The following is a 20,987-nucleotide window of genomic DNA, read 5'->3' as shown; positions in this document are numbered from 1 at the left end:
CAGATTAATTCAAATAAGATGACCTCCTGATTGTGTTTGACAAGTTTATGCACAATTTTCAAAATTAAATTTCTCCTTGGGTTCTGTTACAACAATTACCCCACAAGTTTGTGGACATATTTTTTTCTACTAGAGTTCTAAATAAGGGTTGTATTTAATTCTTCAAAAAGCCACTGGCCCAGCAGAAAAGACTTGTAAAATAGATGCTTGTAAAAATAGGTAATGGGCAAAATCCTCACCCTTGCCCTTTATGCCATCAAAAAGGCCAGAGAAGCATAAAAAGAGCCCTAAAGGCTTCAGCTGGGAAAAGATTCCCAAGGTGCAGGCTGACAGACTGACAATATCCTGTAGTGTCCTGGACAAATCTTATGGAATTAAGATAAACTTTACTGAATTAAATTAGATCTTACTGAATTAGGGTTCATACCTTTTTGGTCCATTGTATTAAAAATGCTGCTGTTTGTGTTGTTATGGAATTGTATGTCTCTTTTCTAGAAGGAGGGGGATGCTAATGTACTTCCACCATTATCAGCCCTTTGAAGCCACCCCCCTGGAGAGGTGTATATCTACTAGTTCAAACTAGATTCTCCAGGGACCAACAGACAAAGAAAGGATTTTTGGATAAATAGCCGAGTTTTAAACTGTCTCAGGGCCTTCTTCCTTATCCAGCAAACGGACAGGACCACTGATGCCCAGAGAGCCCCAATTTTTAACATAGGGTTGGAAGGACTGGACCTTCTGAGGTCCCATGAAACTGGGTTCTTGTTCTGGCAACATCATATAGTGCTTCAGGGATTCTTGTCAGAGTTTCAGCCCATTGTGATAAACTTGCAACCACAGGAATCCCCTTGGGTGGGGATTTGAAGGACTGCTCCTGTCAGAATCTATGTTAGGATGGGGGTGAACTTTGGGTACGCTTATTAGCATGCAAGTAGATGTAAACATCTTTTATTGTTTTTAATATGTTTTCTCTGCAGTCCTTTTTTACCTTAAGAATAAAATAGGCTTGTATAGACGGAGTGGCATTTGTAACAGTTGACAGTCATGCTGCTATCAGTCTCTGAAGAGAAAGAAAGCAGGTGTGCTTTGGCTGCTTGGCTCTCTGCTCGTAATAAAGCACTGATGGCAGGTAACTGTGCAGGTTGGAAGTACTGTGGTCAGAAGGGGGTGAGACGTGGGTCTTCGCACAAGAAAGAAAATGGTTGGGAAGCTGGAAGTCTTAGAGTGGATGCCATTGCTGGACCATTGAGGGGGAATACAGGTGCCATTGCCCTGATCTGTAACACAGGCACCATGGAAAGTGACTGCCTCCAAAAGACCCATTTGCAATATGTGATGGAGGGGTGACTGGACTTGAGGTGGGCACAGGGCCATCCCTAGCAATTCTGGGGCCCTCCGCGGGGTGTGTGTGTGGGGCCCAAGGCCTCCGTGTGGGGGTGGCTTGGGGGGCAGGGGGGGACCACCCCCCAGCACTCACCGGGAGCCTGACTGGGGCTGGGTCACTGCACTTCCTGCTGCCGGTGAGTGCAGGCCCAGCCCTGCTACACTCCTCAGGAGTGGGGGTGGGTCTGGGGCAGAGCAGGGGTGGAAAGAGGCGGGACAGGAAGAGCTGGAGCAGCACGCAGCTGTGCAGGGCATCAGGTGCCCTATGCAGCTGTGTACTTTGCGTATGGGTAAGGACGGCCCTCGGTGGGCAAGACATCAAATGCAAGGCAACATCATATAGTGCTTCAGGGATTCTTGTCAGAGTTTCAGCCCATTGGATAGCCCTCAGAGGTTGCTATAATTTAGACAGAGCTGTCTAAATTTACGCCAGTGCCCTCTCCAGCCCCCGTAGCTGCCCAGGATCAGGAAAGCGCAAAGGTAGTTTAAAATATCTTAGGTTTCAGAGTAACAGCCGTGTTAGTCTGTATTCGCAAAAAGAAAAGGAGTACTTGTGGCACCTTAGAGACTAACCAATTTATTTGAGCATAAGCTTTCATGCGCTACAGCTCACTTCATCGGATGCATACTGTGGAAAGTGTAGAAGATCTTTTTATACACACAAAGCATGAAAAAATACCTCCTCCCACCCCACTCTCCTGCTGGTAATAGCTTATCTAAAATATCTTAGTCCCCATTCCTCTCCTGTGGGGTTGTGAATTCTGGCTGTACCTTAGCAGCACAGGAGAGGATCTCACCCAAAACATGAAGAAGAGCTCTGTATAGCTTGGATGCTTGTCTCTGTCACCAACAGAAGTTGATCAACTAAAAGATATTACCTCACTCACCTTGTTCCTGCCCTGGTCTACACTACGAGTTTGGGTCGGATTTAGCGGTGTTAGATCGGTTTAGCCCTGCACCCGTCCACACTACGAAGCCATTTTTTTCTGACTTTAAGGGCTCTTAAAACTGGTTTCTGTACTCCTCCCCAACGAGTGGATTAGCGCTGAAATCGACCTCGCTGGGTCGAATTTGGGGTAGTGTGGACGCAATTCAACGGTATCTGCCTCTGGGAGCTATCCCAGAGTGCTCCATTGTGACTGCTCTGGACAGCACTCTCAACTCAGATGCACTGGCCAGGTAGACAGGAAAAGCCCCGCAAACTTTTGAATTTCATTTCCTGTTTGGCCAGCATGGTTAGCTGATCAGCACAGGTGACCATGCAGAGCTCTTCAGCAGAGGTGACCATGCAGTCCCACAATTGCAAAAGAGCTCCAGCATGGACCGAACGGGAGGTACTGGATCTGATTGCTGTATGGGGAGATGAATCTGTGCTATCAGAACTCTGTTCGAAAAGACGAAATGCCAAAAGATTTGAAAAAATTTCCAAGGGCACGAGGACAGAGGCTATAACAGGGACCCGCAGCAGTGCTGTGTGAAACTTAAGGAGCTCAGGCAAGCTTACCAAAAAACCAGAGAGGCAAACGGCCACTCCAGGTCAGAGCCCCAGACATGCTGCTTCTATGATGAGCTGCATGCCATTCTAGGGGGTGCCCCTACAACTACCCAGCCCTGTGTGTGGACTCCATCAATGGACTTTCACGCAACAGTGATGCGGATTTGGGGGACAAGGAAGATGAGGAGGAGGTTGAAGCACAGCAAGCAAGCCTAGAAACTGTTTTTCCTGACAGCCAGGAACTGTTTCTCACCCTGGATCTAGTACCCTCCCAACCCACCAGAAGGCGGAGAAGGGACCTCTGGTGAGTGTACCTTTGTAAATATAATACACGGTTTAAAAGCAAGCGTGTTGAATGATTGATTTGCCCTGAAGACTTGGGATGCATTCGCGGCCAGTACAGCTACTGGAAAAGTCTGTTAACGTGTCTGGGGATGGAGCAGAAATCCTCCACAGACATCTCCATAAAGTTCTCCTGGATGTACTCCTGAAGCCTTTGCAAGAGGTTTCTGGGGAGGGCAGCCTTATTCCGTCCTCCATGGTAGGACACTTTACGTGCTGCTGGCCTGCTGTGGTAGTCTGGAATCATTGCATAACAAAGCATGGCAGCATATGGTCCTGGTGTTTACTGGCATTCAAGCAACATCCATTCTTTATTTCTCTGTGTTATCCTCAGGAGAGTGATATCATTCATGGTCATCTGGTTGAAATAGGGGAATTTTATTAAGGGGACATTCAGAGGTGGCCGTTCCTGCTGGGCTGTTTGCCTGTGGCTGAACAGAAATCACCCCCGCTGTTAGTCATGCGGTGGGGGGAGGGGTGAAGTGATCATCCCAGAGAATTGGGTGTCTGTGTGTGTGTGTGTCGGGGGGGGGAGTTAGTTGGGTTTGTGCTGCATGTTAACCTGAAAACCGCAGCCCCTCCCTTTAAATGGCCAAACCATTTTAAAGGGCCAACCCTACGGGTGCTTGGTATGTGAAATGAGGGTGCTGCTGTTTGAAACCATTCCCACATGTTAGGAAGGTTAAAGAAGCCAAAAGACTGTGGCTTACTATGTCTGCCTGCAAGCCGAATTCTGATGCCCGCCAGCCCTATGTGTGTAATCTCTCACACCGTACCGGCAGGCCCTCAATATAAGAAGCGAAATGTGAACTTGTAAAGAAACAACCACACGTGCTATGTAATGTTAACAGCTTAGTTCACCATGGAAGAGTCTACCCATTGTTCTCTAAAATGTCTCTTTTTAAAAACTAATCTCCCTTTTTCCCTGCTGCAGCTGCAAATGTTTCAGTGCTCCCCCTATCATCTCCGTCCCAGAGGATATCAAAGATTAGAAGCCACAAAAAATGCACTCGCAATGAAATGTTCTCTGAGCTCATGCAGGCATCCCACGCTGAAAGAGCCCAGCAAAATGCGTTGAGGGAGACAATGTCAGAGTCCAGGAAAGCACAAAATGAATGCGAGGACAGGAGGGACGAGCCAGAGCAGAGGTGGCGTCAGCGTGATGAGAGGAGGCAGGATGCAATGCTGAGGCTACTGGAGGATCAAACTGATATGCTCCGGCATATGGTTGAGGTGCAGGAAAGGCAGCAGGAGCACAGACCGCCGCTGCAGCCCCTGTGTAACCAACCGCCCTCCTCCCCAAGTTCCATAGCCTCCTCACCCAGACGCCCAAGAATGCAGTGTGGGGGCCTCCGGCCACCCAACCACTCCACCCCAGAGGACTGCCCAAGCAACAGAAAGCTGGCATTCAGTAAGTTTTGAAGTGCAGTGTGGCCTTGTCCTTCCATCCTGCCCTACCCCTCCCGGGCTACCTTGACAGTTATCCCCCCATTTGTGTGACGAATTAATAAAGAATGCATGAATTTGAAACAACAATGACTTTATTGGTTCTGCAAGCGGTGATCAAAGGGGGAAGGTGAGGGCGGTTGGCTTACAGGGAAGTAGAGTGAACCAAGGGGGTGGGTTTTCATCAAGAAATCAACAGAACTTTTACACCGTAGCCTGGCCAGTCATGAAACTGGTTTTCAAAGCTTCTCTGATGCACGGCGTGCCCTGCTGTGCTCTTCTCACCGCCCTGGTGTCTGGCTGCATGTAATCAGTGGCCGGGCAATTTGCCTCAACCTGCCACCCCGCCATAAACGTCTCCCCTTTACTCTCACAGAGATGGTGGAGCACACAGCAAGCAGTAATAACAATGGGAATGTTGGTTGAGTTGAGGTCTAACCAAGTCAGTAAACTGTGCCAGCACACTTTTAAACGTCCAAATGCACATTCTACCACCATTCTGCTCTTGCTCACCCTATAGTTGTACAGCTCCTGACTACTGTGCAGGCTGCCTGTGTACGGCTTCATGAGCCATGGCATTAAGGGGTAGGCTGGATCCCCAAGGATAACTAGGCATTTCAACATCTCCAACAGTTATTTTCTGGTCTGGAAAGTAAGTCCCTTGCTGCAGCAGTTCCCACAGACCAGAGTTCCTAAAGAAGTGAGTGTCATGTACCTTTCCTGGCCATCCCACGTTTATGTTGGTGAAACGTCCCTTGTGATCCACCAGTGCTTGCAGCACTATTGAAAAGTACCCCTTTCGGTTTATGTACTGGCTGCCTTGGTGGTCTGGTCCCAAGATAGGGATATGCGTTCTGTGTATCGCCCCACCACAGTTAGGGAATCCCATTGCACATTTCCCAGAGTCACTACCCTTGATAGCAGCAGCTCAATGATCACGTTGGCTACTTGCATCACAGCAGCCCCCACAGTATATCTGCCCACTCCAAATTGATTCCCGACTGACCGATAGCTGTCTGGCGTTGCAAGCTTCCAGAGGGCTATCACCACTCGCTTGTGAACTGTGAGGGCTGCTCTCATCTTGATATTCTGGCGCTTCAGGACAGGGGAAAGCAAGTCACAAAGTTCCATGAAAGTGCCCTTACGCATATGAAAGTTTTGCAGCCATTGGGAATCGTCCCAGATCCACAAGTCTATGCTGTCCCACCAGTCTGTGCTTGTTTCCCGGGCCCAGAATCGGCCTTCCACGGCATGAGCCTGCCCCACTGCCACCAGGATGGCCCGAATTCCTGGGGCCCATACTTTGAGAGAAGACTGTGTCCATGTCCTCATCACCCTCCTCACCGCACTGCTGTTGCCTCCTCGTCTGCTTTTGCAGGTTCTGGTTCCGCATATACCACATGATAATGCGCGTGGTGTTTAGCGTGGTCACAACTGCTGCGGTGATCTGAGCGGGCTCCATGCTTGCTGTAGTATGGCGTGAGCAGGAGAGCAGAGTGGCAGCGGAAGCAGCGGGTGGATGACGATGCTGACAGCAATATGGCGCCTGCACGGAAAAAGGCACAAAACGATTGTTGCCTGTTGCTTTCACGGAGGGAGGGAGGGGTAGGCTGGCAGCAGACGGTGCTGCTGGCTGGGAGAGCTATCGCTCTGCCAATATTCCAGGCAGGACTGAATCTCTATTAGACAAAACTTAAAGAAGAGAATGACCTGAGTCACTCCCATTTATGTGCAGGTGCCCCTGACAGACTTTACCGAGGTCCGCCAGGAGCACCCATGTCCGCCCAGACGCCCCCGGCAGACCTCACCGAGATCTGCCAGGAGCACCCATGTCTGCCCAGGCACCCCAACTGCCAGAGCACCCAGGAGATGACGAAGACAGCTACCAGATGTACTGCACTGTCTGCTGCCACAAGGCAATGAGCTGCTGCTGTGTAGCAATGCAGTCCCACATCTGACAGCACTCAGGAGACATATGGTGACGGTGAGCTGAGTGGGCTCCATGTTTGCCGTGGTATGGCGTCTGCACGGGTAACCCATGAAAAAAGGCGCAAAATGATCGTCTGCCGTTGCTTTCATGGAGGGAGGGAGGGAATGGGGGCCTGACAACATATACCCAGAACCACCTGCGACAATGTTTTTTGCCCCGTCAGGCATTGGGATCTCAACCCAGAATTCCAGTGGGCAGCGGAGACTGCGGGAACTGTGGGATAGCTACCCACAGTGCAACGCTCCGGAAATCGACACTAGCCTCGGTACTGTGGACGCACTCCACCAACTTAATGGTCTTAATGGTTTTAAGTGGGGACACACACAACTGACTGAATAAAATTGCTTTCTAAAAATTCGACTTCTATAAATTCGACCTAATTTCGTAGTGTAGACATACCCTTAGGAAAAGTAAAGTATTTGCAAAGATATTTCTGTTTTATAAGCATGGTATTCACATATAACTTAGAACTGAATTTAGGTGTCACTATTTTCTCTAACTTTTGCAATGTAAATAGATATACTCAGGCTCAGAAAACTAATTAAACTAACACCAACAAAGACATTATCTCAGCCCTTTCCAGCTCTGTTCGTTTCATTGAGGTTTACACTTCAAAGCATGGAGCAAACTTTGCCTTTTTATGAACATTGCAATTATTACTAAGCATGGACAATCTACACACAAAACTTGCACCTTTTTCATCAAAATAGTTTTAAAGATTGTTTTAGCTAAACCATTGCAAATCTCTCCATAGGGACTTTTTATGTCAGTTTATAAGAAGGTTATATCTGTTTAACTTAGTTTTGTGCCATTTTTGTGTATAGATATATTTAACTGGAGTTGAAGCACATTTTAAAAACATTGGGCTAAATTCAGATCTAGGTCAACGACTGCAACTTAAAGTTGTACCTATTTCCTGAGCTTAGCTCATTACCTTCATCTTTATCCTCTTCCTGGCTAATTTTCCCGTTATTCCAGGACAGTTAAAATGAGCTTGGACACTCAAACTAGCAGCTGAGACAGCTCCCGCTCACACTAGCTTCTTGCAACTGCTGTCTTGAGTGTTCTTGGTGGAGATCCCTTCATTCTGGAATTTGCTTCCAGCACTAGTCAGGTAGAGCCTGAATCTGGAGACCTTTAGGACACTGTGAAAAACTCATTTGTTTTTTGAAGAGCTTGTTTAAGGAGATGGTCTGTTTTTTGTGGGAAATGTCCTTATTTTTCTGGAAAAAAGGCAAAAAATATGTTTTTATATATGCTAACTATGATAGGATGCATTTTATAAATCTAAAAATCAGAATAAATACAAGTTTTATTTTTTATCAATACATTTTATCTGTGAACTTTACTTTGAATGATGTTAGCATGGTTGCTTGAGATGTATATGGTTTCCCGAGACTGAATCTCCACATTACATGTAATGAAGGTATGTTACATATGCGTGTTGGGGTAATGTAACACTGGAAAATAGCTTCTGCATGAGGAGTAGATTCTATCGTTGCCATGCCATAAAAAAAATAAGGATTCCATGATTTGGTGCGAACTGAACATAATGGCTGCTGAACAGAGTCCTTTTGGTGAAATAAAAATATAGAGTAATACCTTATTTAAATAATTGCCTAATTTTTTACTATTTATATAGACTACTGCCATTATTTTACATTGAAAAACCCAAACAAACTGGATATTTGCAAAATAGAAAACAAATCTAATGTATTGCAATTGGATAAGATAAATTAGTCTTGCGTGAATATTACCAAGGAATTTTGATAAACCATCTCACTTTTTTCTTCTCACTAGCTGTCAAGGCCTACCATTACATTTTCATGGAGTTTTCTTAGCTGCTTGTTATAGTGGAATTGTGCAAGTGCAAATCATCATTGAATGTGATAATTTTTGCTAATTATGCTGGTTTTAAAGTCATATGTAGATTAATGTGGTGCTTGTGTGTATAAATACTTTTTTACTTTCAACTTCAGATCACACTACAGAGCAGATTGGCTGTGCAGAAAACAAAATTATCAGTATGTGTACAACCTCCTTTAGCACTGACCCATGACCAGTTCATCTTTGATGATATAGGTAGATTCTTCTTTTACTGTTACAAAGTATTATAATGTATTGCTTTATCTGGGATTGTTTGAGCCTTATTCTAAGATTTACTTAGTGACCCTCTAAGTAGACATGCACCAAGCTTAACTTTTGACATGATGATGATGATGATTATACTCTGTTTTAAAAAAAAAGAAACGTCAGTGGCAGTCACAAAAACCCAACAGAATGTTAGATTGTGTGCAAAACCAGAAAGATAGAAAATAATGTTGAAAATAGTATACAATCAAATAATGTAATGGTACATCCTAATTTGCAAGCCTGTGTCCAGTACTGGTCACTCTACCTCAAAAAATATGTAGTATTGTGGTTACTGTGCCAGTACAAAGAGCTTCTGCTGAGCAACAGGAGGGGAGAGAAGGTTCAGTTATTTGTGCCCAGTCAGGCATAAGCTTCCTTCTCAGCACTGCCCACTCTGACTTCCTTACAGCCTCTTTGAAATTCTGTCAGCTGCAGGCTGGATTGCTTTGAAAATTGCAGAGGGAGCTGCAGGCCCCAGAAAAGTGTCCTAGGGCCTGGATCTGGCTCACGGACCATATGTTTGACAACCCTGCCCTAAAGCATCTAGCATTGGTCACTGCTGAGACAGGATAATGGAATTGATAGATCTTTGGTCTCTTCTGGAATGCCAATTCCTATGGTCCTACCGCATGTTCCCTAAGGAACAGAGGGCTGATGGCCCTGATGCTATGACCTCAATATAGAATTGCATTTGTATTGAGTCTATCTTATATTTGCTGCACAGACACATTTCACAGTTGCATTTTAAGAGAGTGTTGAATTGGAGCATCTTGTTTTGCTTTTAATAATATATATTGAAGAAAAAAATTATGTGCAGATTTGATTTGAATTAGTTCAATGGAAATGTATAATATAACTTAACCTAAAAATATTTCCTTAAATATTGGAAAATGTTAGGTTTTCTTTCAATTGGCCATATTTATTTAATGTACTTTGTTATTATTTGTAGAGTCATGTGGATCTAAAGCTGTAGCCCTGTCTGTCTTTCTGAAGGGGAATTGTCCACCAGCAGAGCTGGAAGGAGATGCCGTGGCTTCCTATAGCACACCCACAGGTGAGCAACATGAGATTTCAAAGAGTTTTTTTTTCCTTTTTAAAGGTTTTGATTCCCTTATGGCTCTTCTTTCTTTCTTTTTAATTTCTTTAAAAATATTTTAAAGTTAATAGTACTGTGCTGAAGAATTTGGTCTCCTTTGTTTTAGTTAATATTTTATATAGCACCATTAACTTGCCTGACCTGTTTACAGAGTTAACAATATACATTTACAACTTGGGAAACAGGCTTCCCATGTGCTGTCTCAGCAATTTGCTTCTATCCTGATTGGAGAGGGACCTCCTTTGGGTGTGAGAAGTTAATTACCTCTTTATGACCATTCAGTCCTTGACCTCACTGCAGAGGTTGCCAACAAAAGTGACAATTACTCTCTCTGCACAGAGGAGGAGGATTAAATGGTTGCTGGGACTGATTATTCCCTCACCCTGTTTCCCTTTTAGTCTTTGGAATAGCATTTATGATTGATTTACTTGTTTAGAATAAATAAGAACAAAATGTGAATTGTTGCATTTTATAATGACCTAATCACCCCAGGCCATCCATAGTGACACAACAGGTCAGTTAGCTCTGACATCTATTGTCTTTGCACATCTTGCTGGCTAATCAGATGTCAAGGACAAGGAGCTAAGTTGAATGATCCATGTCATGTCAGGACTGTCTCATGTTTAACCACTACTACACACACTGTTTAATTCTCAGTCAGAACGTGTATGTCTTGGAGAAAACTGGGTGACATTTTATACTACTGGTAAAAGTGTTTTATACTACTGGTAAAAGTGAGTATGTGGAAATACATTGATTTATATCAGCTGAAGATTTGGCACCAAGTCTGCTTTCTCTTTTCCTCCTCCTCCACTAGTTGCAGGAACAGAATGGAGGGCATTTCTCCCACAGGGAATCTTTGTTTCATGTGCTCAGTACTCCCCATACTACCATGCGTATGTCAGGCAGTATGGGAAGCAGCATTCCTATAATGGGTGTTTTTCTTGGTCTCAGGAAGCCTAAGGACCATTGGATTCCACAAGAACCATAGCCCTCTTCAGAGGTTCTGAGAAATACATCTACACAATACTAAAAAGTGTTGAGGATAACATCTTTTGTTTTCCTTAAGAAATTAAACATGATGTCATCCAAAGCATTCTTCTGGCAGGCCTGGGATTTACTTTCTGAAGGACCTGAGTCTGCAAAACATTTTTGCTAGTGAACCCTTAGCTATGGGATTTCTCTTCTCTGATGGGCTATTAGACCCTGGGTTAGCAAAGCATAATATATTGGTTAAGGACTAATTTGAGAATGGATCATCACTGGAGAAGTTTTTCCTGTGATGGGTTTGGGACAGTTCAAGGAGACATGCTGTGTTTGTGCTACTTATTTTGGCAGTTAGAAGTGCAGTTTTATTTGTAAATCTGACTATAAAAATGGCTCATTGTAACACAGATCTGTCCTCTCCAGGCTAGATTAGCTGGGTGTGCAGAGGGTAGAGAGCAAAGGATGCTCCAGATCATCTGTGCAAGCAGCAGACACAGTTCCAATTCCTGCGCTCTAGGGATGTCAGAGATTGATGGCTTCTAGTGACTGAGCATGCAGTACCTTCCTAAGAGCTCTGTCTGGGACCATGTGGACATGTCTGCGGATAACCTCTAGCACAGAGCTATATGTAAATTGCACAGTCTGGTCTTGTTTCTTGAATCATACCCCCTGATTTTAGTGATGTGCATTTTTACTGCTTTTTGCTCCTATTAGCCCTGCAGAGCCAATATAACAAAGAGAGAATGAGCTGAATAGTTATTTCTTTGCATTATGTAATGAATTATTTACTTTTTTAATAGTTAATAACAATGAAAGAAAAAATACCAGGTTGACTTTCAGATATTGAGCTTGTAGGCCTTGCAGTTAGGAAACAAATACTTGTAACCTAAGGGTACATTTGACCTGAGATCTTTGAAATACAGTAATTATAGAACACTACTTAGCCATTTCATACAGAATCGCTTTAGAATAGGACCACACTTGAACATGTTGCGTTTAATTGTGGAATTTGCCCAGCACAAGGAGCATAAAATAATTAAATAAAATAAATGACTTAATGGTTCAGAAGTTCTGTTGCATCTTAGGCTTGGCTAGTTCAATAGAATTGTATACAAACACACTATCCCTGTTGGAGTTTGTAGAATCAAGTCCTCAGATAGCACTTAGGTCCATGAAAAAATATTCTTTCATTGTCTCACTATATCTGAATTGGAATGGATTTTTGTTTGTCTAAATCAGGGGTCGGCAACCTTTCAGAAGTGGTGTGCCGAGTCTTCATTTATTCACTCTAATTTAAGGTTTCATGTGCCAGTAATATGTTTTCACATTTTTAGTTCTTTTTCTATAAGTCTATAATATATAACTAAACTATTGTTGTATGTAAATACGGTTTTTAAAATGTTTAAGAAGCTTCATTTAAAATTAAATTAAAATGCAGAGCCCCCCCCCGCCCCCCCCCCCCCCGACTGGTGGCCAGGACCCGGGCAGTATGAGTGCCACTGAAAATCAGCTCACGTGCTGCCTTTGCATGCGTGCCGTAGGTTGCCTACCCCTAGTCTAAATGATCCAGCATTGTGGGTCAAATTTATGGTTGGTGTAACTCTGTGGAATTCAATACAGTTGAATTTAATTTGTTTTTACTGAGTTGGATGGAGTTACACGAGGGATGAATCTGGCCTTTCCTGATTATTTTTGATTAGTGTTACGTCTTACATATTTAGACACACTAAAAAAACCACTTATTGGATTTTGCCTCTAACAAGTTACATTTATTTTTTCTAAACTGTTAATTATTACTTCTCTTCTTTGTTTCCTCTTTAAATAATATCTTACATATTCTTGCTTTTTTTCTCCCTTCTTCCTGTCGCTGATTATGCGGTAGATCTCAATCCTGAAGGTGAGTGAAAGAAAAGATATTAAAACTGGACAAAGTGTTATAACTGACAGCTGATTATCAATGAAGCAGATTTGGAAGTGAACTGTGAATGTAAGGAGGTGACTCTTACAAGCTTTTATATCCTCCTTGGAACAATGTGCTGGCTTGGCACTGCTCTAGGGATGACTGCTGGGAATTATGGGAGAGATTGAGGCTTAGACATAAGGGGAGAGTTATCCCTAGGAAAAGTAGAATGCACCAATGATGATTTTTTAATTGACTTATTATACATTTACACCTGCATAACATTGGAATCTATAATATTAAAGTGTTTTATTCTATCTTGAGGACAGTGATGGCAAATACAATTATATTATGATTGCTTACTGTATCTTTAGCCACCTTTCACCTTACAATGCTATCTGTTGCTCATCACCTTCAGCTGAATTTAAGCATTATTTCATTTAACCTTTCTTATTGTGAAAAAGCCTTCAGGATTTGAACTGGTGCCATGTTATCTGTGCAAAGAGTGAAACAGTAGCTCTCAGAGTGGTGTGAATTGCCTCCATTCATCCCAGTTCTTCTTAGAATTGTCTTATGGAAGTCTGAAAGTTGATTTCTAGATGATTAAAAACACTAGCACAAATGTTGTTCAAAATGTAGCCATGATTATGACAGGTATCATGGCTTCAAGTGGTGCCCAGCTGTCAAAGTGACAATACACAGGAGGATAAAAGAGGGATAGAAAGGTAGCTAGCATCTAGGTAGGCTGAAAAAGAACGGTTCTTGAATTTTGGAGGCTCCCTGTTGTCTGGATATGTTTAAAGCATATATTAAGTCCCTGTGGGATATGCATTTATTTTGCTTATTTTATAAGAAATTTATTGGTTGTAAATTTCCCATTCACCCAAAAAAGTAAGAGAAACCCCAGTTTCTGGGAAGGAAGGAAGTCTCCAGCTGTTCGATTTCCCATTGGAGATAGGGTTGCTTAATGGGCATATGTTTGAAGTCTTCTCCTTCTCAGCCTCTCTTTCATTACCCATCCATTTTTGAGCAGTCTGGGAGAGGTAGAGCTGAAGCTGCTGCAACTAGTGAGTAGGTAAATGAGACTGCTAGTGGCTGCCTTCCTTCTCTCTCTTTTGCTCCTGGTTTTGCTGAAGCAATAGAAGCACTGCAAGAAATAGAGCGGCTCCAGCCCGGGGAACAGGCTGAGGTGCTATACAACCACAATTCAGCCACTGCAACACTCCCTACAAACCAGGAGGAGTAGCTGCAATGAAAATACTGTTCATTTCCACCTGTTCTGGAGAGTGAGGTCAGCTACATGGGACCCAGGATGGAGTGTAGAAGCAGGAGTATTTCAAACCATCACTGCTGCTAAGAATAGTTCTGCCTTACTGCATAGACGTGTTTATTTTAAATGCAATTTGATAGGATCAGACATCTCTTAGAAATGAAGAACCAGATCCTGCAACCTTTACTCACATGGGTAGTTTTTACTCAAGCCAATATTTCCCTCAGTTCAAGCATGAGTAAGATTGCAGAATTTTACCTGAGGATGTATTTATGGTAGGATTTTATTTGGGCTACTACAATGAGTACTGCAGTAGTTAAATTCAGCTCAATCAGTAACAGAAAGGTCATAAATTCTTTGAATATTTAACATCCTGAACGCAGACTCAGCTATTTCTTTCACCACACAAGGTCTTTTTATAAAGGTATAATTAAGATTAATGCATTTACTTATATCTTACATGCACACAGTGTATCATATTTCAAACAAATAGTATTTATATGATCTGCTCTGGTTACATTACCAATGAGCAATTCTGCTTTTATACACGGGGGGAAAATTGTTATTGCATATGTTTTGTTATCCATTATTACTGTGTTAAAGTTACATGACATGTGCAAAGTATAATGTAACAGTAGATGAGGATGACACAAGGCCTATTACCAGACATAATAGAAAGGGATCAAGGCAGTTCTGGCGGTCAGAGTTTGGTGCTTCTTTGGATTTCCTTGCTCCCATGTAAAATTACTCTAGCACGCCCAAAGAAGTGTTCTGAAAGAATTCTCCAATATAAATTTTATACTCTAGTTATATATATATTTTTAGCAGCTTTTGGCTCTGCTTCCCTTTGATTCAGTGAGTTTTGGACTCTGTCTGTATATGCCAGAGATAATTGAGATTTTTGTTTCAGAAAGTAAAGTTCTGTCATGTTTAGTTTTGATTTACATTTCCTTTGCACATGTTGAAAAAATATTATTTATGATGAGGCAAACTGAGAACTGGAGATCCTAGAGTAATTGGCATGATACTAGAAAAAAATAAACTTGCTTTCAATATGAAAGTATTTCAAAATCTTTGTGGCAAATTCTGTTGGCAACCCTCTGAAATGTTTCAAGATTTAATATCAAGACTTTTGTATTATGTCATTATTGAGAGAAACAAAAAGATTTTTCACTAATTTTTCTAGTAGATTCTGGAGAGATTTGTAAGAAAGTTATGTGAAGTTTGTTCAAGTCAGCATTTTGAAAATTCACAAGTTGATTGAGAAGCAAGTGTCCTGAAACCCTGGAATGCCCCAGTTTTTAAGGCTTGTCTCTGTGTCCCTGACAGTTTTATGTAAACAAGTTTCATTGTGATTTTTGTAAAGTGCTGGAGGCACTACCAGCCAGCGGCTCTAGTGAAGTTAACAACAGGCCAGCTGAATGCATGTGTGTCTGTTACTTGGCCTTGATACCTAACCTGATTTTCAAGGCCTCCCAGTGACCTTGCCTCTGCACAAGTCCGTGAAGCAGCCCTTCCTTGCATGTAGAGCCAAATCCATAGGTAGCAAGAAAAAGAGGTGAGATGGAGGGGGATTGTTTGGCTGAGGAGAGGAAGGTTGAGCTCCTTTTTCTTTTATTACCTTCCATGCATGCTTCCCTGATGACTATCATAAATGTCACTTTCTTGCCTTCACGTCTTTTCTGTTCCCACCCCAGCCATGAAAGGGGTCTTAGTTTATTCCCTGTGAAAATCTGGTCATGCTAAACGTTTAGGCTAAATTAAGACCTGACCAACTAATTGTCTGGAATGGTTTTGGAGATCAGGGGACTTAGGAGAGAATGGGTGATGTTACTGTGAAGCTGATACCGGTATCAGTATGGTAGACCTTTTTGCATACACAGGCTTTCCCCACATGAAAAAACAAAGATTCCCCTGATGGATGTTTTGGCAAAGGAAAGTGGCAGCTGCCTGCTCATTAGACCAAGGGCTTCCCATTTTATAGCTTCTAGGACTTCCATCATATATTATATATTCTATTCTATTATAGCTAAGATCAAGTGTTATATTTCAGACTTGTTACCAATTTCAAAAGCATTGAGTCTTGGTTTACATTTGTGCATATTCTTGACAATTTCTGATTTGCATTTGAAAATAAATTAAAAGAAATCATATCTATTAAGAAAAGTGTGTATTTCTGTTATGTAGTATAATTTTTCTCCCATTGTCGCTGAGTCCCAATAATGCCAAATGTAATTTTTCAGCAGTATGTTTCTAGCCAAAGATTTTAGCCAGTTCTGTCCATCTCTGCTTCTTTACTACGTTACCAAATGAAAGATAAACTTTAATATGCATTTGAATAATAACTCAGTATTGAAGCTGAATAAAAAGTGACTTGCCAGTTTCTTCAGTGCCACCATTCATTTAATGAATGGTTACCAACAGGAACTCAGTGTTAATTGAATGTCAATTTTAATTAAAATTCAATAGCTTCCATTGTTGTTTGCAGTGTTGTTGTAGCTGTGTTGGTCCCAGGATATTATAGAGACATAGTGGGTTAGGTAATATCTTTTACTGGACTAACTTCTTTTGACGAAAGAGGCAAACTTTCAAGCTACAAAGAGCTACACAGGCCAACCAATCTTCTTCATGCTTCCCAACATATACAAACAATGGCTGCTGCCCCTGTGAGTCATTAAAGCATGTAAGGACATGTGATATACTCATGTGACTCAGGACTCCATCTTAGGCCAATAACTTTCCACAGACAGGGACTGTGGGCTTCGTTTGAGTAAAATTCCATACATATAGCAGAGGATATGAAAAGGGACAGCTCCATTTTGTCTTCATTTAGTGCTTCATTTCTCTGGACTGGATTTCTAATAAGGAAGCTCTAAACAAGGACTGATGACCCCCAATCTGTTTGCGTGATTCCAGATTATCACTGCTACAAACTTGATATAAGGACTTGGCAATCACTTGTGTATACATGATCTATTAACCATTTATAACTCTCTTCTTAGTTTTCTTTATTAATAAACCTTTAGTTTTTACTTACTAAGGGATTGGCATCAGCATGATTATTGGGGAAAATCTGAATTACATATTTACCTGGCTACGTGGCTAGTCTCTTAGGATTGGAAGGACCCTCTAACTGATTAAATTGGTTTTCAGTAACCACTCATCATAAAGTCTAGTGTCTGGGTGGTGAACCAAAGGTTGGAATGCCTAAGCAGGCTGTATTTTTGATGTCTTGCTAACCAAAAATGTGGTGATCCAGAAGTTCACTTTTGTTACTGGCTTGGTATAATCTAATGATAGAATAACCACCAGCTTGGGTGTGAATCTACCCCATTTCTCAGCAGTCTGTCCTGAATTTGGCATCCTCAGCTGTGACCCACTGAGGCACGGTGACACCTATACACTGATCTCTGTCATAATGATGGCATCACTGCCTGCCTCAAATATCTACAAGATAATGGACAATACTCAGATATCCACCCAAAGCATATTGCCAAACTCACCCATTTCATCCTCACCCATAACAATTGTACATTCCATAACAAACACTTTGTCCAAATCATGAGAACAGTCATGGGTACTAGAATGGCTCCCCATATGCCAAACTCTACCTGGGCCACAGTGAAGAAGAATTTCTGGACAAATGCACCACAAAACTAATGATATAACTGAGCTATATCAATGATATTTTCATCCTCTGGACAGATGACCCAGAGTACCTCATAGATTTCCACTAGAAGTTCACCAAGCACCACCAGTCTATCAGATTTTCTCTAGAACACTGCAACACCAGCACCAACTTCCTGGATACCACAATCAGCTTCAACGATGGAACTTATATACAGTAAAACCCGTGGATCACCACACCAACCTTCACAGATCCAGTAACCACCTCAAACACACCAAGAAATCTATTATCTACAGCCAGGCACTTAGATACACAGGATATGCTCTGAGGAGAAAGTCCTGGATCCATACCGTAACACACTTAAAACCATCTTGTAGCAAAGAGGCATGGATCCCCTTGGAGATTGATAGTGAGAGATGGCCAGATGCCCCCTGGTGGGTGGAACCAGGAAGGACACGCTCACCACGCCAGAAGCAGAGGGGACAGGAACAGGAGGTATAAAAAGCGGGTCCCATAGCTCAGTTGAACAGCATCTGCCAAAGGAGACAGATGTGTTCTCCCCACTGCTGATGCAGGAGTTCACAGAAGACTTCAGTTACCCTGAGGAGTTGCCCAAGCTGCCAGACCCAACCAATGCTGGGGAGCTGTTGGGGTTGCCACTGGCGGTGTACCCCGAGGAGACTCCAGGCTCTCACAATACTGGGGTGCCACCTCCTGGATCATTGCAGTGGAACTCCTAAAGATCTTTGCCCGGGTGGGCATGCTCCGTGACATCCTCACGGACCAGGGCACAAACTTCACATCCCAACTCCTCCGAGAGATCTGGAGCCTCTTGAGGATCAAAAGACTCCAGACATCCGTATACCATCCACAGATGGATAGTTTGGTTGAGCAGTTCAACCGAACATTAAAGAGAATGCTCTGGAAATTCCCCCAGAAGAACTTCGCCAGTGGGACCAACTTCTTCTTCCCCTGTTGCTCGCCGTTTGGGAGGTGCCACAGGCTTCCACTAAATTTTCCTCCATTCGAGCTGTTATATGGCCACCAGCTGCGGGGATTGCTGGATTTCACAAGGGAGACATGGGAGCAGACCCCATCCTGAGCCCAGGGCATACGCCAATATGTACTGCAGCTCCATGAATGCCTGGCTCATGTAGGGGCCCTCATGAAGGAGACCCTCTGAGCTGCCCAAGGAGTCCAGGTGAGAGGATATGATCAGAGCACACGTGTGCGGACCTTCAAACCAGGAGACTGAGTCCTTGTACTGCTCCCCTCAGAGGAGTCAAAACTGCTAGCATACTGGCAGGGTCCGTATGAGATCATCCGCCAGATGGGCCCCGTCAACTACAAGGTCCAACAGCCTGACCGGAAAAAGGAAGTGCCTGATTTACCATGTTAATCTTCTGAAACCCTGGTGTGAAAGGGAAGGGCTGTTAATAATCCTGTTCCCCGCCCCCCCCCCCCGAACCCGAACTGGGGCCACAGGCCCCCATGGGAACAGGACCTGAGGTGTTCAGGGATACATTCTCAGAGGACCAGCTAAAGCAGGCCAGATGTCTTACTGAGGCTTTTCCTAGGACTTTTACTGCTGTGCTGGGAGAGACCACCCAGATCCACCATATCATCTACACCAAACCCAGAGAAGTTGTCTGTGGAACGACCTGACCACTCCTGTGCCACATGCGGGACACAGTAGAACAGGAGGTCTAAGCTATGTTGGAACTCGGGGTCATAGAGCGGTCCCCTAGTGAGTGGCGGAGCCCTATCGTGCTCGTCCCTAAACCGGACGGGACCCATTGGTTCTGTGTAGACTTCTGGAGGGTTAATGCAATTTCTTGATTTGATGCCTACCCAGTGCTATGGGTAGACAAGCTCCTTGACCTCCTGGGGGAGGCATAGTATGTTACTAACCTTGATTTAATGACGGCATATTGGCAGATCCCACTGGACAAACTTTCCACTGGAGCCCAGCTCAAAGGAAAAGACAGCCTTTGCCACCCCCAGTGGACTCTACCAGTTTACCAAGATGCCTTTTGGTTTCCACATAGAACCATAGAATATCAGAGTTGGAAGGGACCTCAGGAAGTCGTCTAGTCCAACCCCCTGCTCAAAGCAGGACCAATCCCCAATTTTTGCCCCAGATCCCTAAATGGCCCCCTCGAGGATTGAACTCACAACCCTGGGTTTAGTAGGCCAATGCCCAAACCACTGAGCTATCCCTCCCCCCCCAAAATAAAAAAAAATGCCTCCTGCAATGTTCCAGCACTTAATGGACCATCTGCTGCAACTCCACGGTGAGTATGATGCAGTTTACCTGGACGACATGGTCAAATACAGTCACCACTGGGAGGACCACCTGAATCAGGTGGTGGCTGTCTTGAGGACTCTCTGCGGGGCAGGTCTCACTGCCAACCCCAAGAAATGCCAGGTGGTAGGAAACAACTTACCAAGGATACACCTTGGGGTGAGGCAAGCTGTACCCCCCTACTCAGAAAAATCCAGACTATCCAGGATCACTCAGCCTGAACCGCTATGAATCAGGTCTGGCAGTTCCTGGGACTAGTGGGGTACTATCGGCGCTTCATCCCAGACTTTGCAACCATTTCTGCTCCCTTCACTGGGCTGCTTACCAAAGACCAGCCACTGTGGGTGCGGTGGAACCCTGACTGCAAGGTAGCCTGTCAGTCTCTGAAAGACCATCTATGCAGAGAGCCCATACTATATCGCCCTGATTTTACATGCTGGTTCATGGTTCAAACCGATGCTTCAGCGGTGGGAGTAAGGGCTGTCCTCTTGCAGGACATTGACGGTGAAGAGCACTCGGTAGTATACATCAGCTGTAAGCTGTTCCCGTGGGAGCGGAACTACTCAGTAATTGAGAAAGAGGCTCTACTTGTCAAATGGGCCTTAGAAGCGCTTTACCACTACCTCCTCGAGAGCCCCTTTATGGTAGTGACGGACCACGTGCTGCTGAAATGGCTCCAGCAGATGAAAGATACCAACACCCGGCTGATGCGCTGGTACCTGACTCTATATCCATTCGCCTTTACCATTCAACATTGAGCCAGTAAGGAGCACACCAATCCAGACACATTGTCACGATTGGGGGAAGGGGACCTGACCAGCCCTGGAGACTGGGAGCTGGGTTTGAGTATGTGTGTGTATAGCAAAGAGACATGGCTGCCCACTGAGATTGACAGTGAGGTACGGCCAGATGCCCCTGGTGGGCAGAACCAGGAAGGCCACGCTTACGACACCAGAAGCAGAGGGAACAGGAAGTATAAAAGGCGGGCCCTGTAGCTCAGTTGAGCAGCATC

At 43.9% G+C, this 20,987-nt stretch overlaps 1 protein-coding gene and 1 long non-coding RNA gene across 9 annotated transcripts in view; both read left to right on the top strand.

Annotated features, from left to right (window-relative positions):
- Window positions 1–20,987, top strand: part of BBS9 (Bardet-Biedl syndrome 9) — a 432,945-nt gene that overhangs the window by 89,207 nt on the left and 322,751 nt on the right. For 6 of the 8 annotated variants that reach the window (XR_012638234.1, XR_012638233.1, XM_074945360.1 and 3 more), the window contains 3 exons: window positions 8,636–8,738; window positions 9,739–9,843; window positions 12,755–12,769. Coding sequence is in view for 6 of the 8 variants with exons in the window: in XM_074945360.1 (XP_074801461.1) it covers window positions 8,636–8,738; window positions 9,739–9,843; window positions 12,755–12,769 (223 nt within the window). In the remaining 2 variants the exon portion in view is untranslated. The remainder of the gene's footprint in view (window positions 1–8,635; window positions 8,739–9,738; window positions 9,844–12,754; window positions 12,770–20,987) is intronic. The other 2 variants (XM_074945361.1, XM_074945358.1) reach the window with 1 other exon arrangement.
- LOC141982885 (uncharacterized) lies at window positions 1,595–6,644 on the top strand. The gene is made up of 3 exons (XR_012638235.1): window positions 1,595–3,182; window positions 4,155–4,631; window positions 6,402–6,644. It is a non-coding gene; the product is annotated as an uncharacterized LOC141982885 (long non-coding RNA).

This window comes from Natator depressus, chromosome 2 (assembly GCF_965152275.1).
Source record: "Natator depressus isolate rNatDep1 chromosome 2, rNatDep2.hap1, whole genome shotgun sequence".
Classification (NCBI taxonomy): domain Eukaryota; kingdom Metazoa; phylum Chordata; order Testudines; family Cheloniidae; genus Natator; species Natator depressus.
The sequence above is the reverse complement of the archived record's forward strand: the minus strand, read 5'-3'. Positions and strand labels throughout refer to the sequence as shown.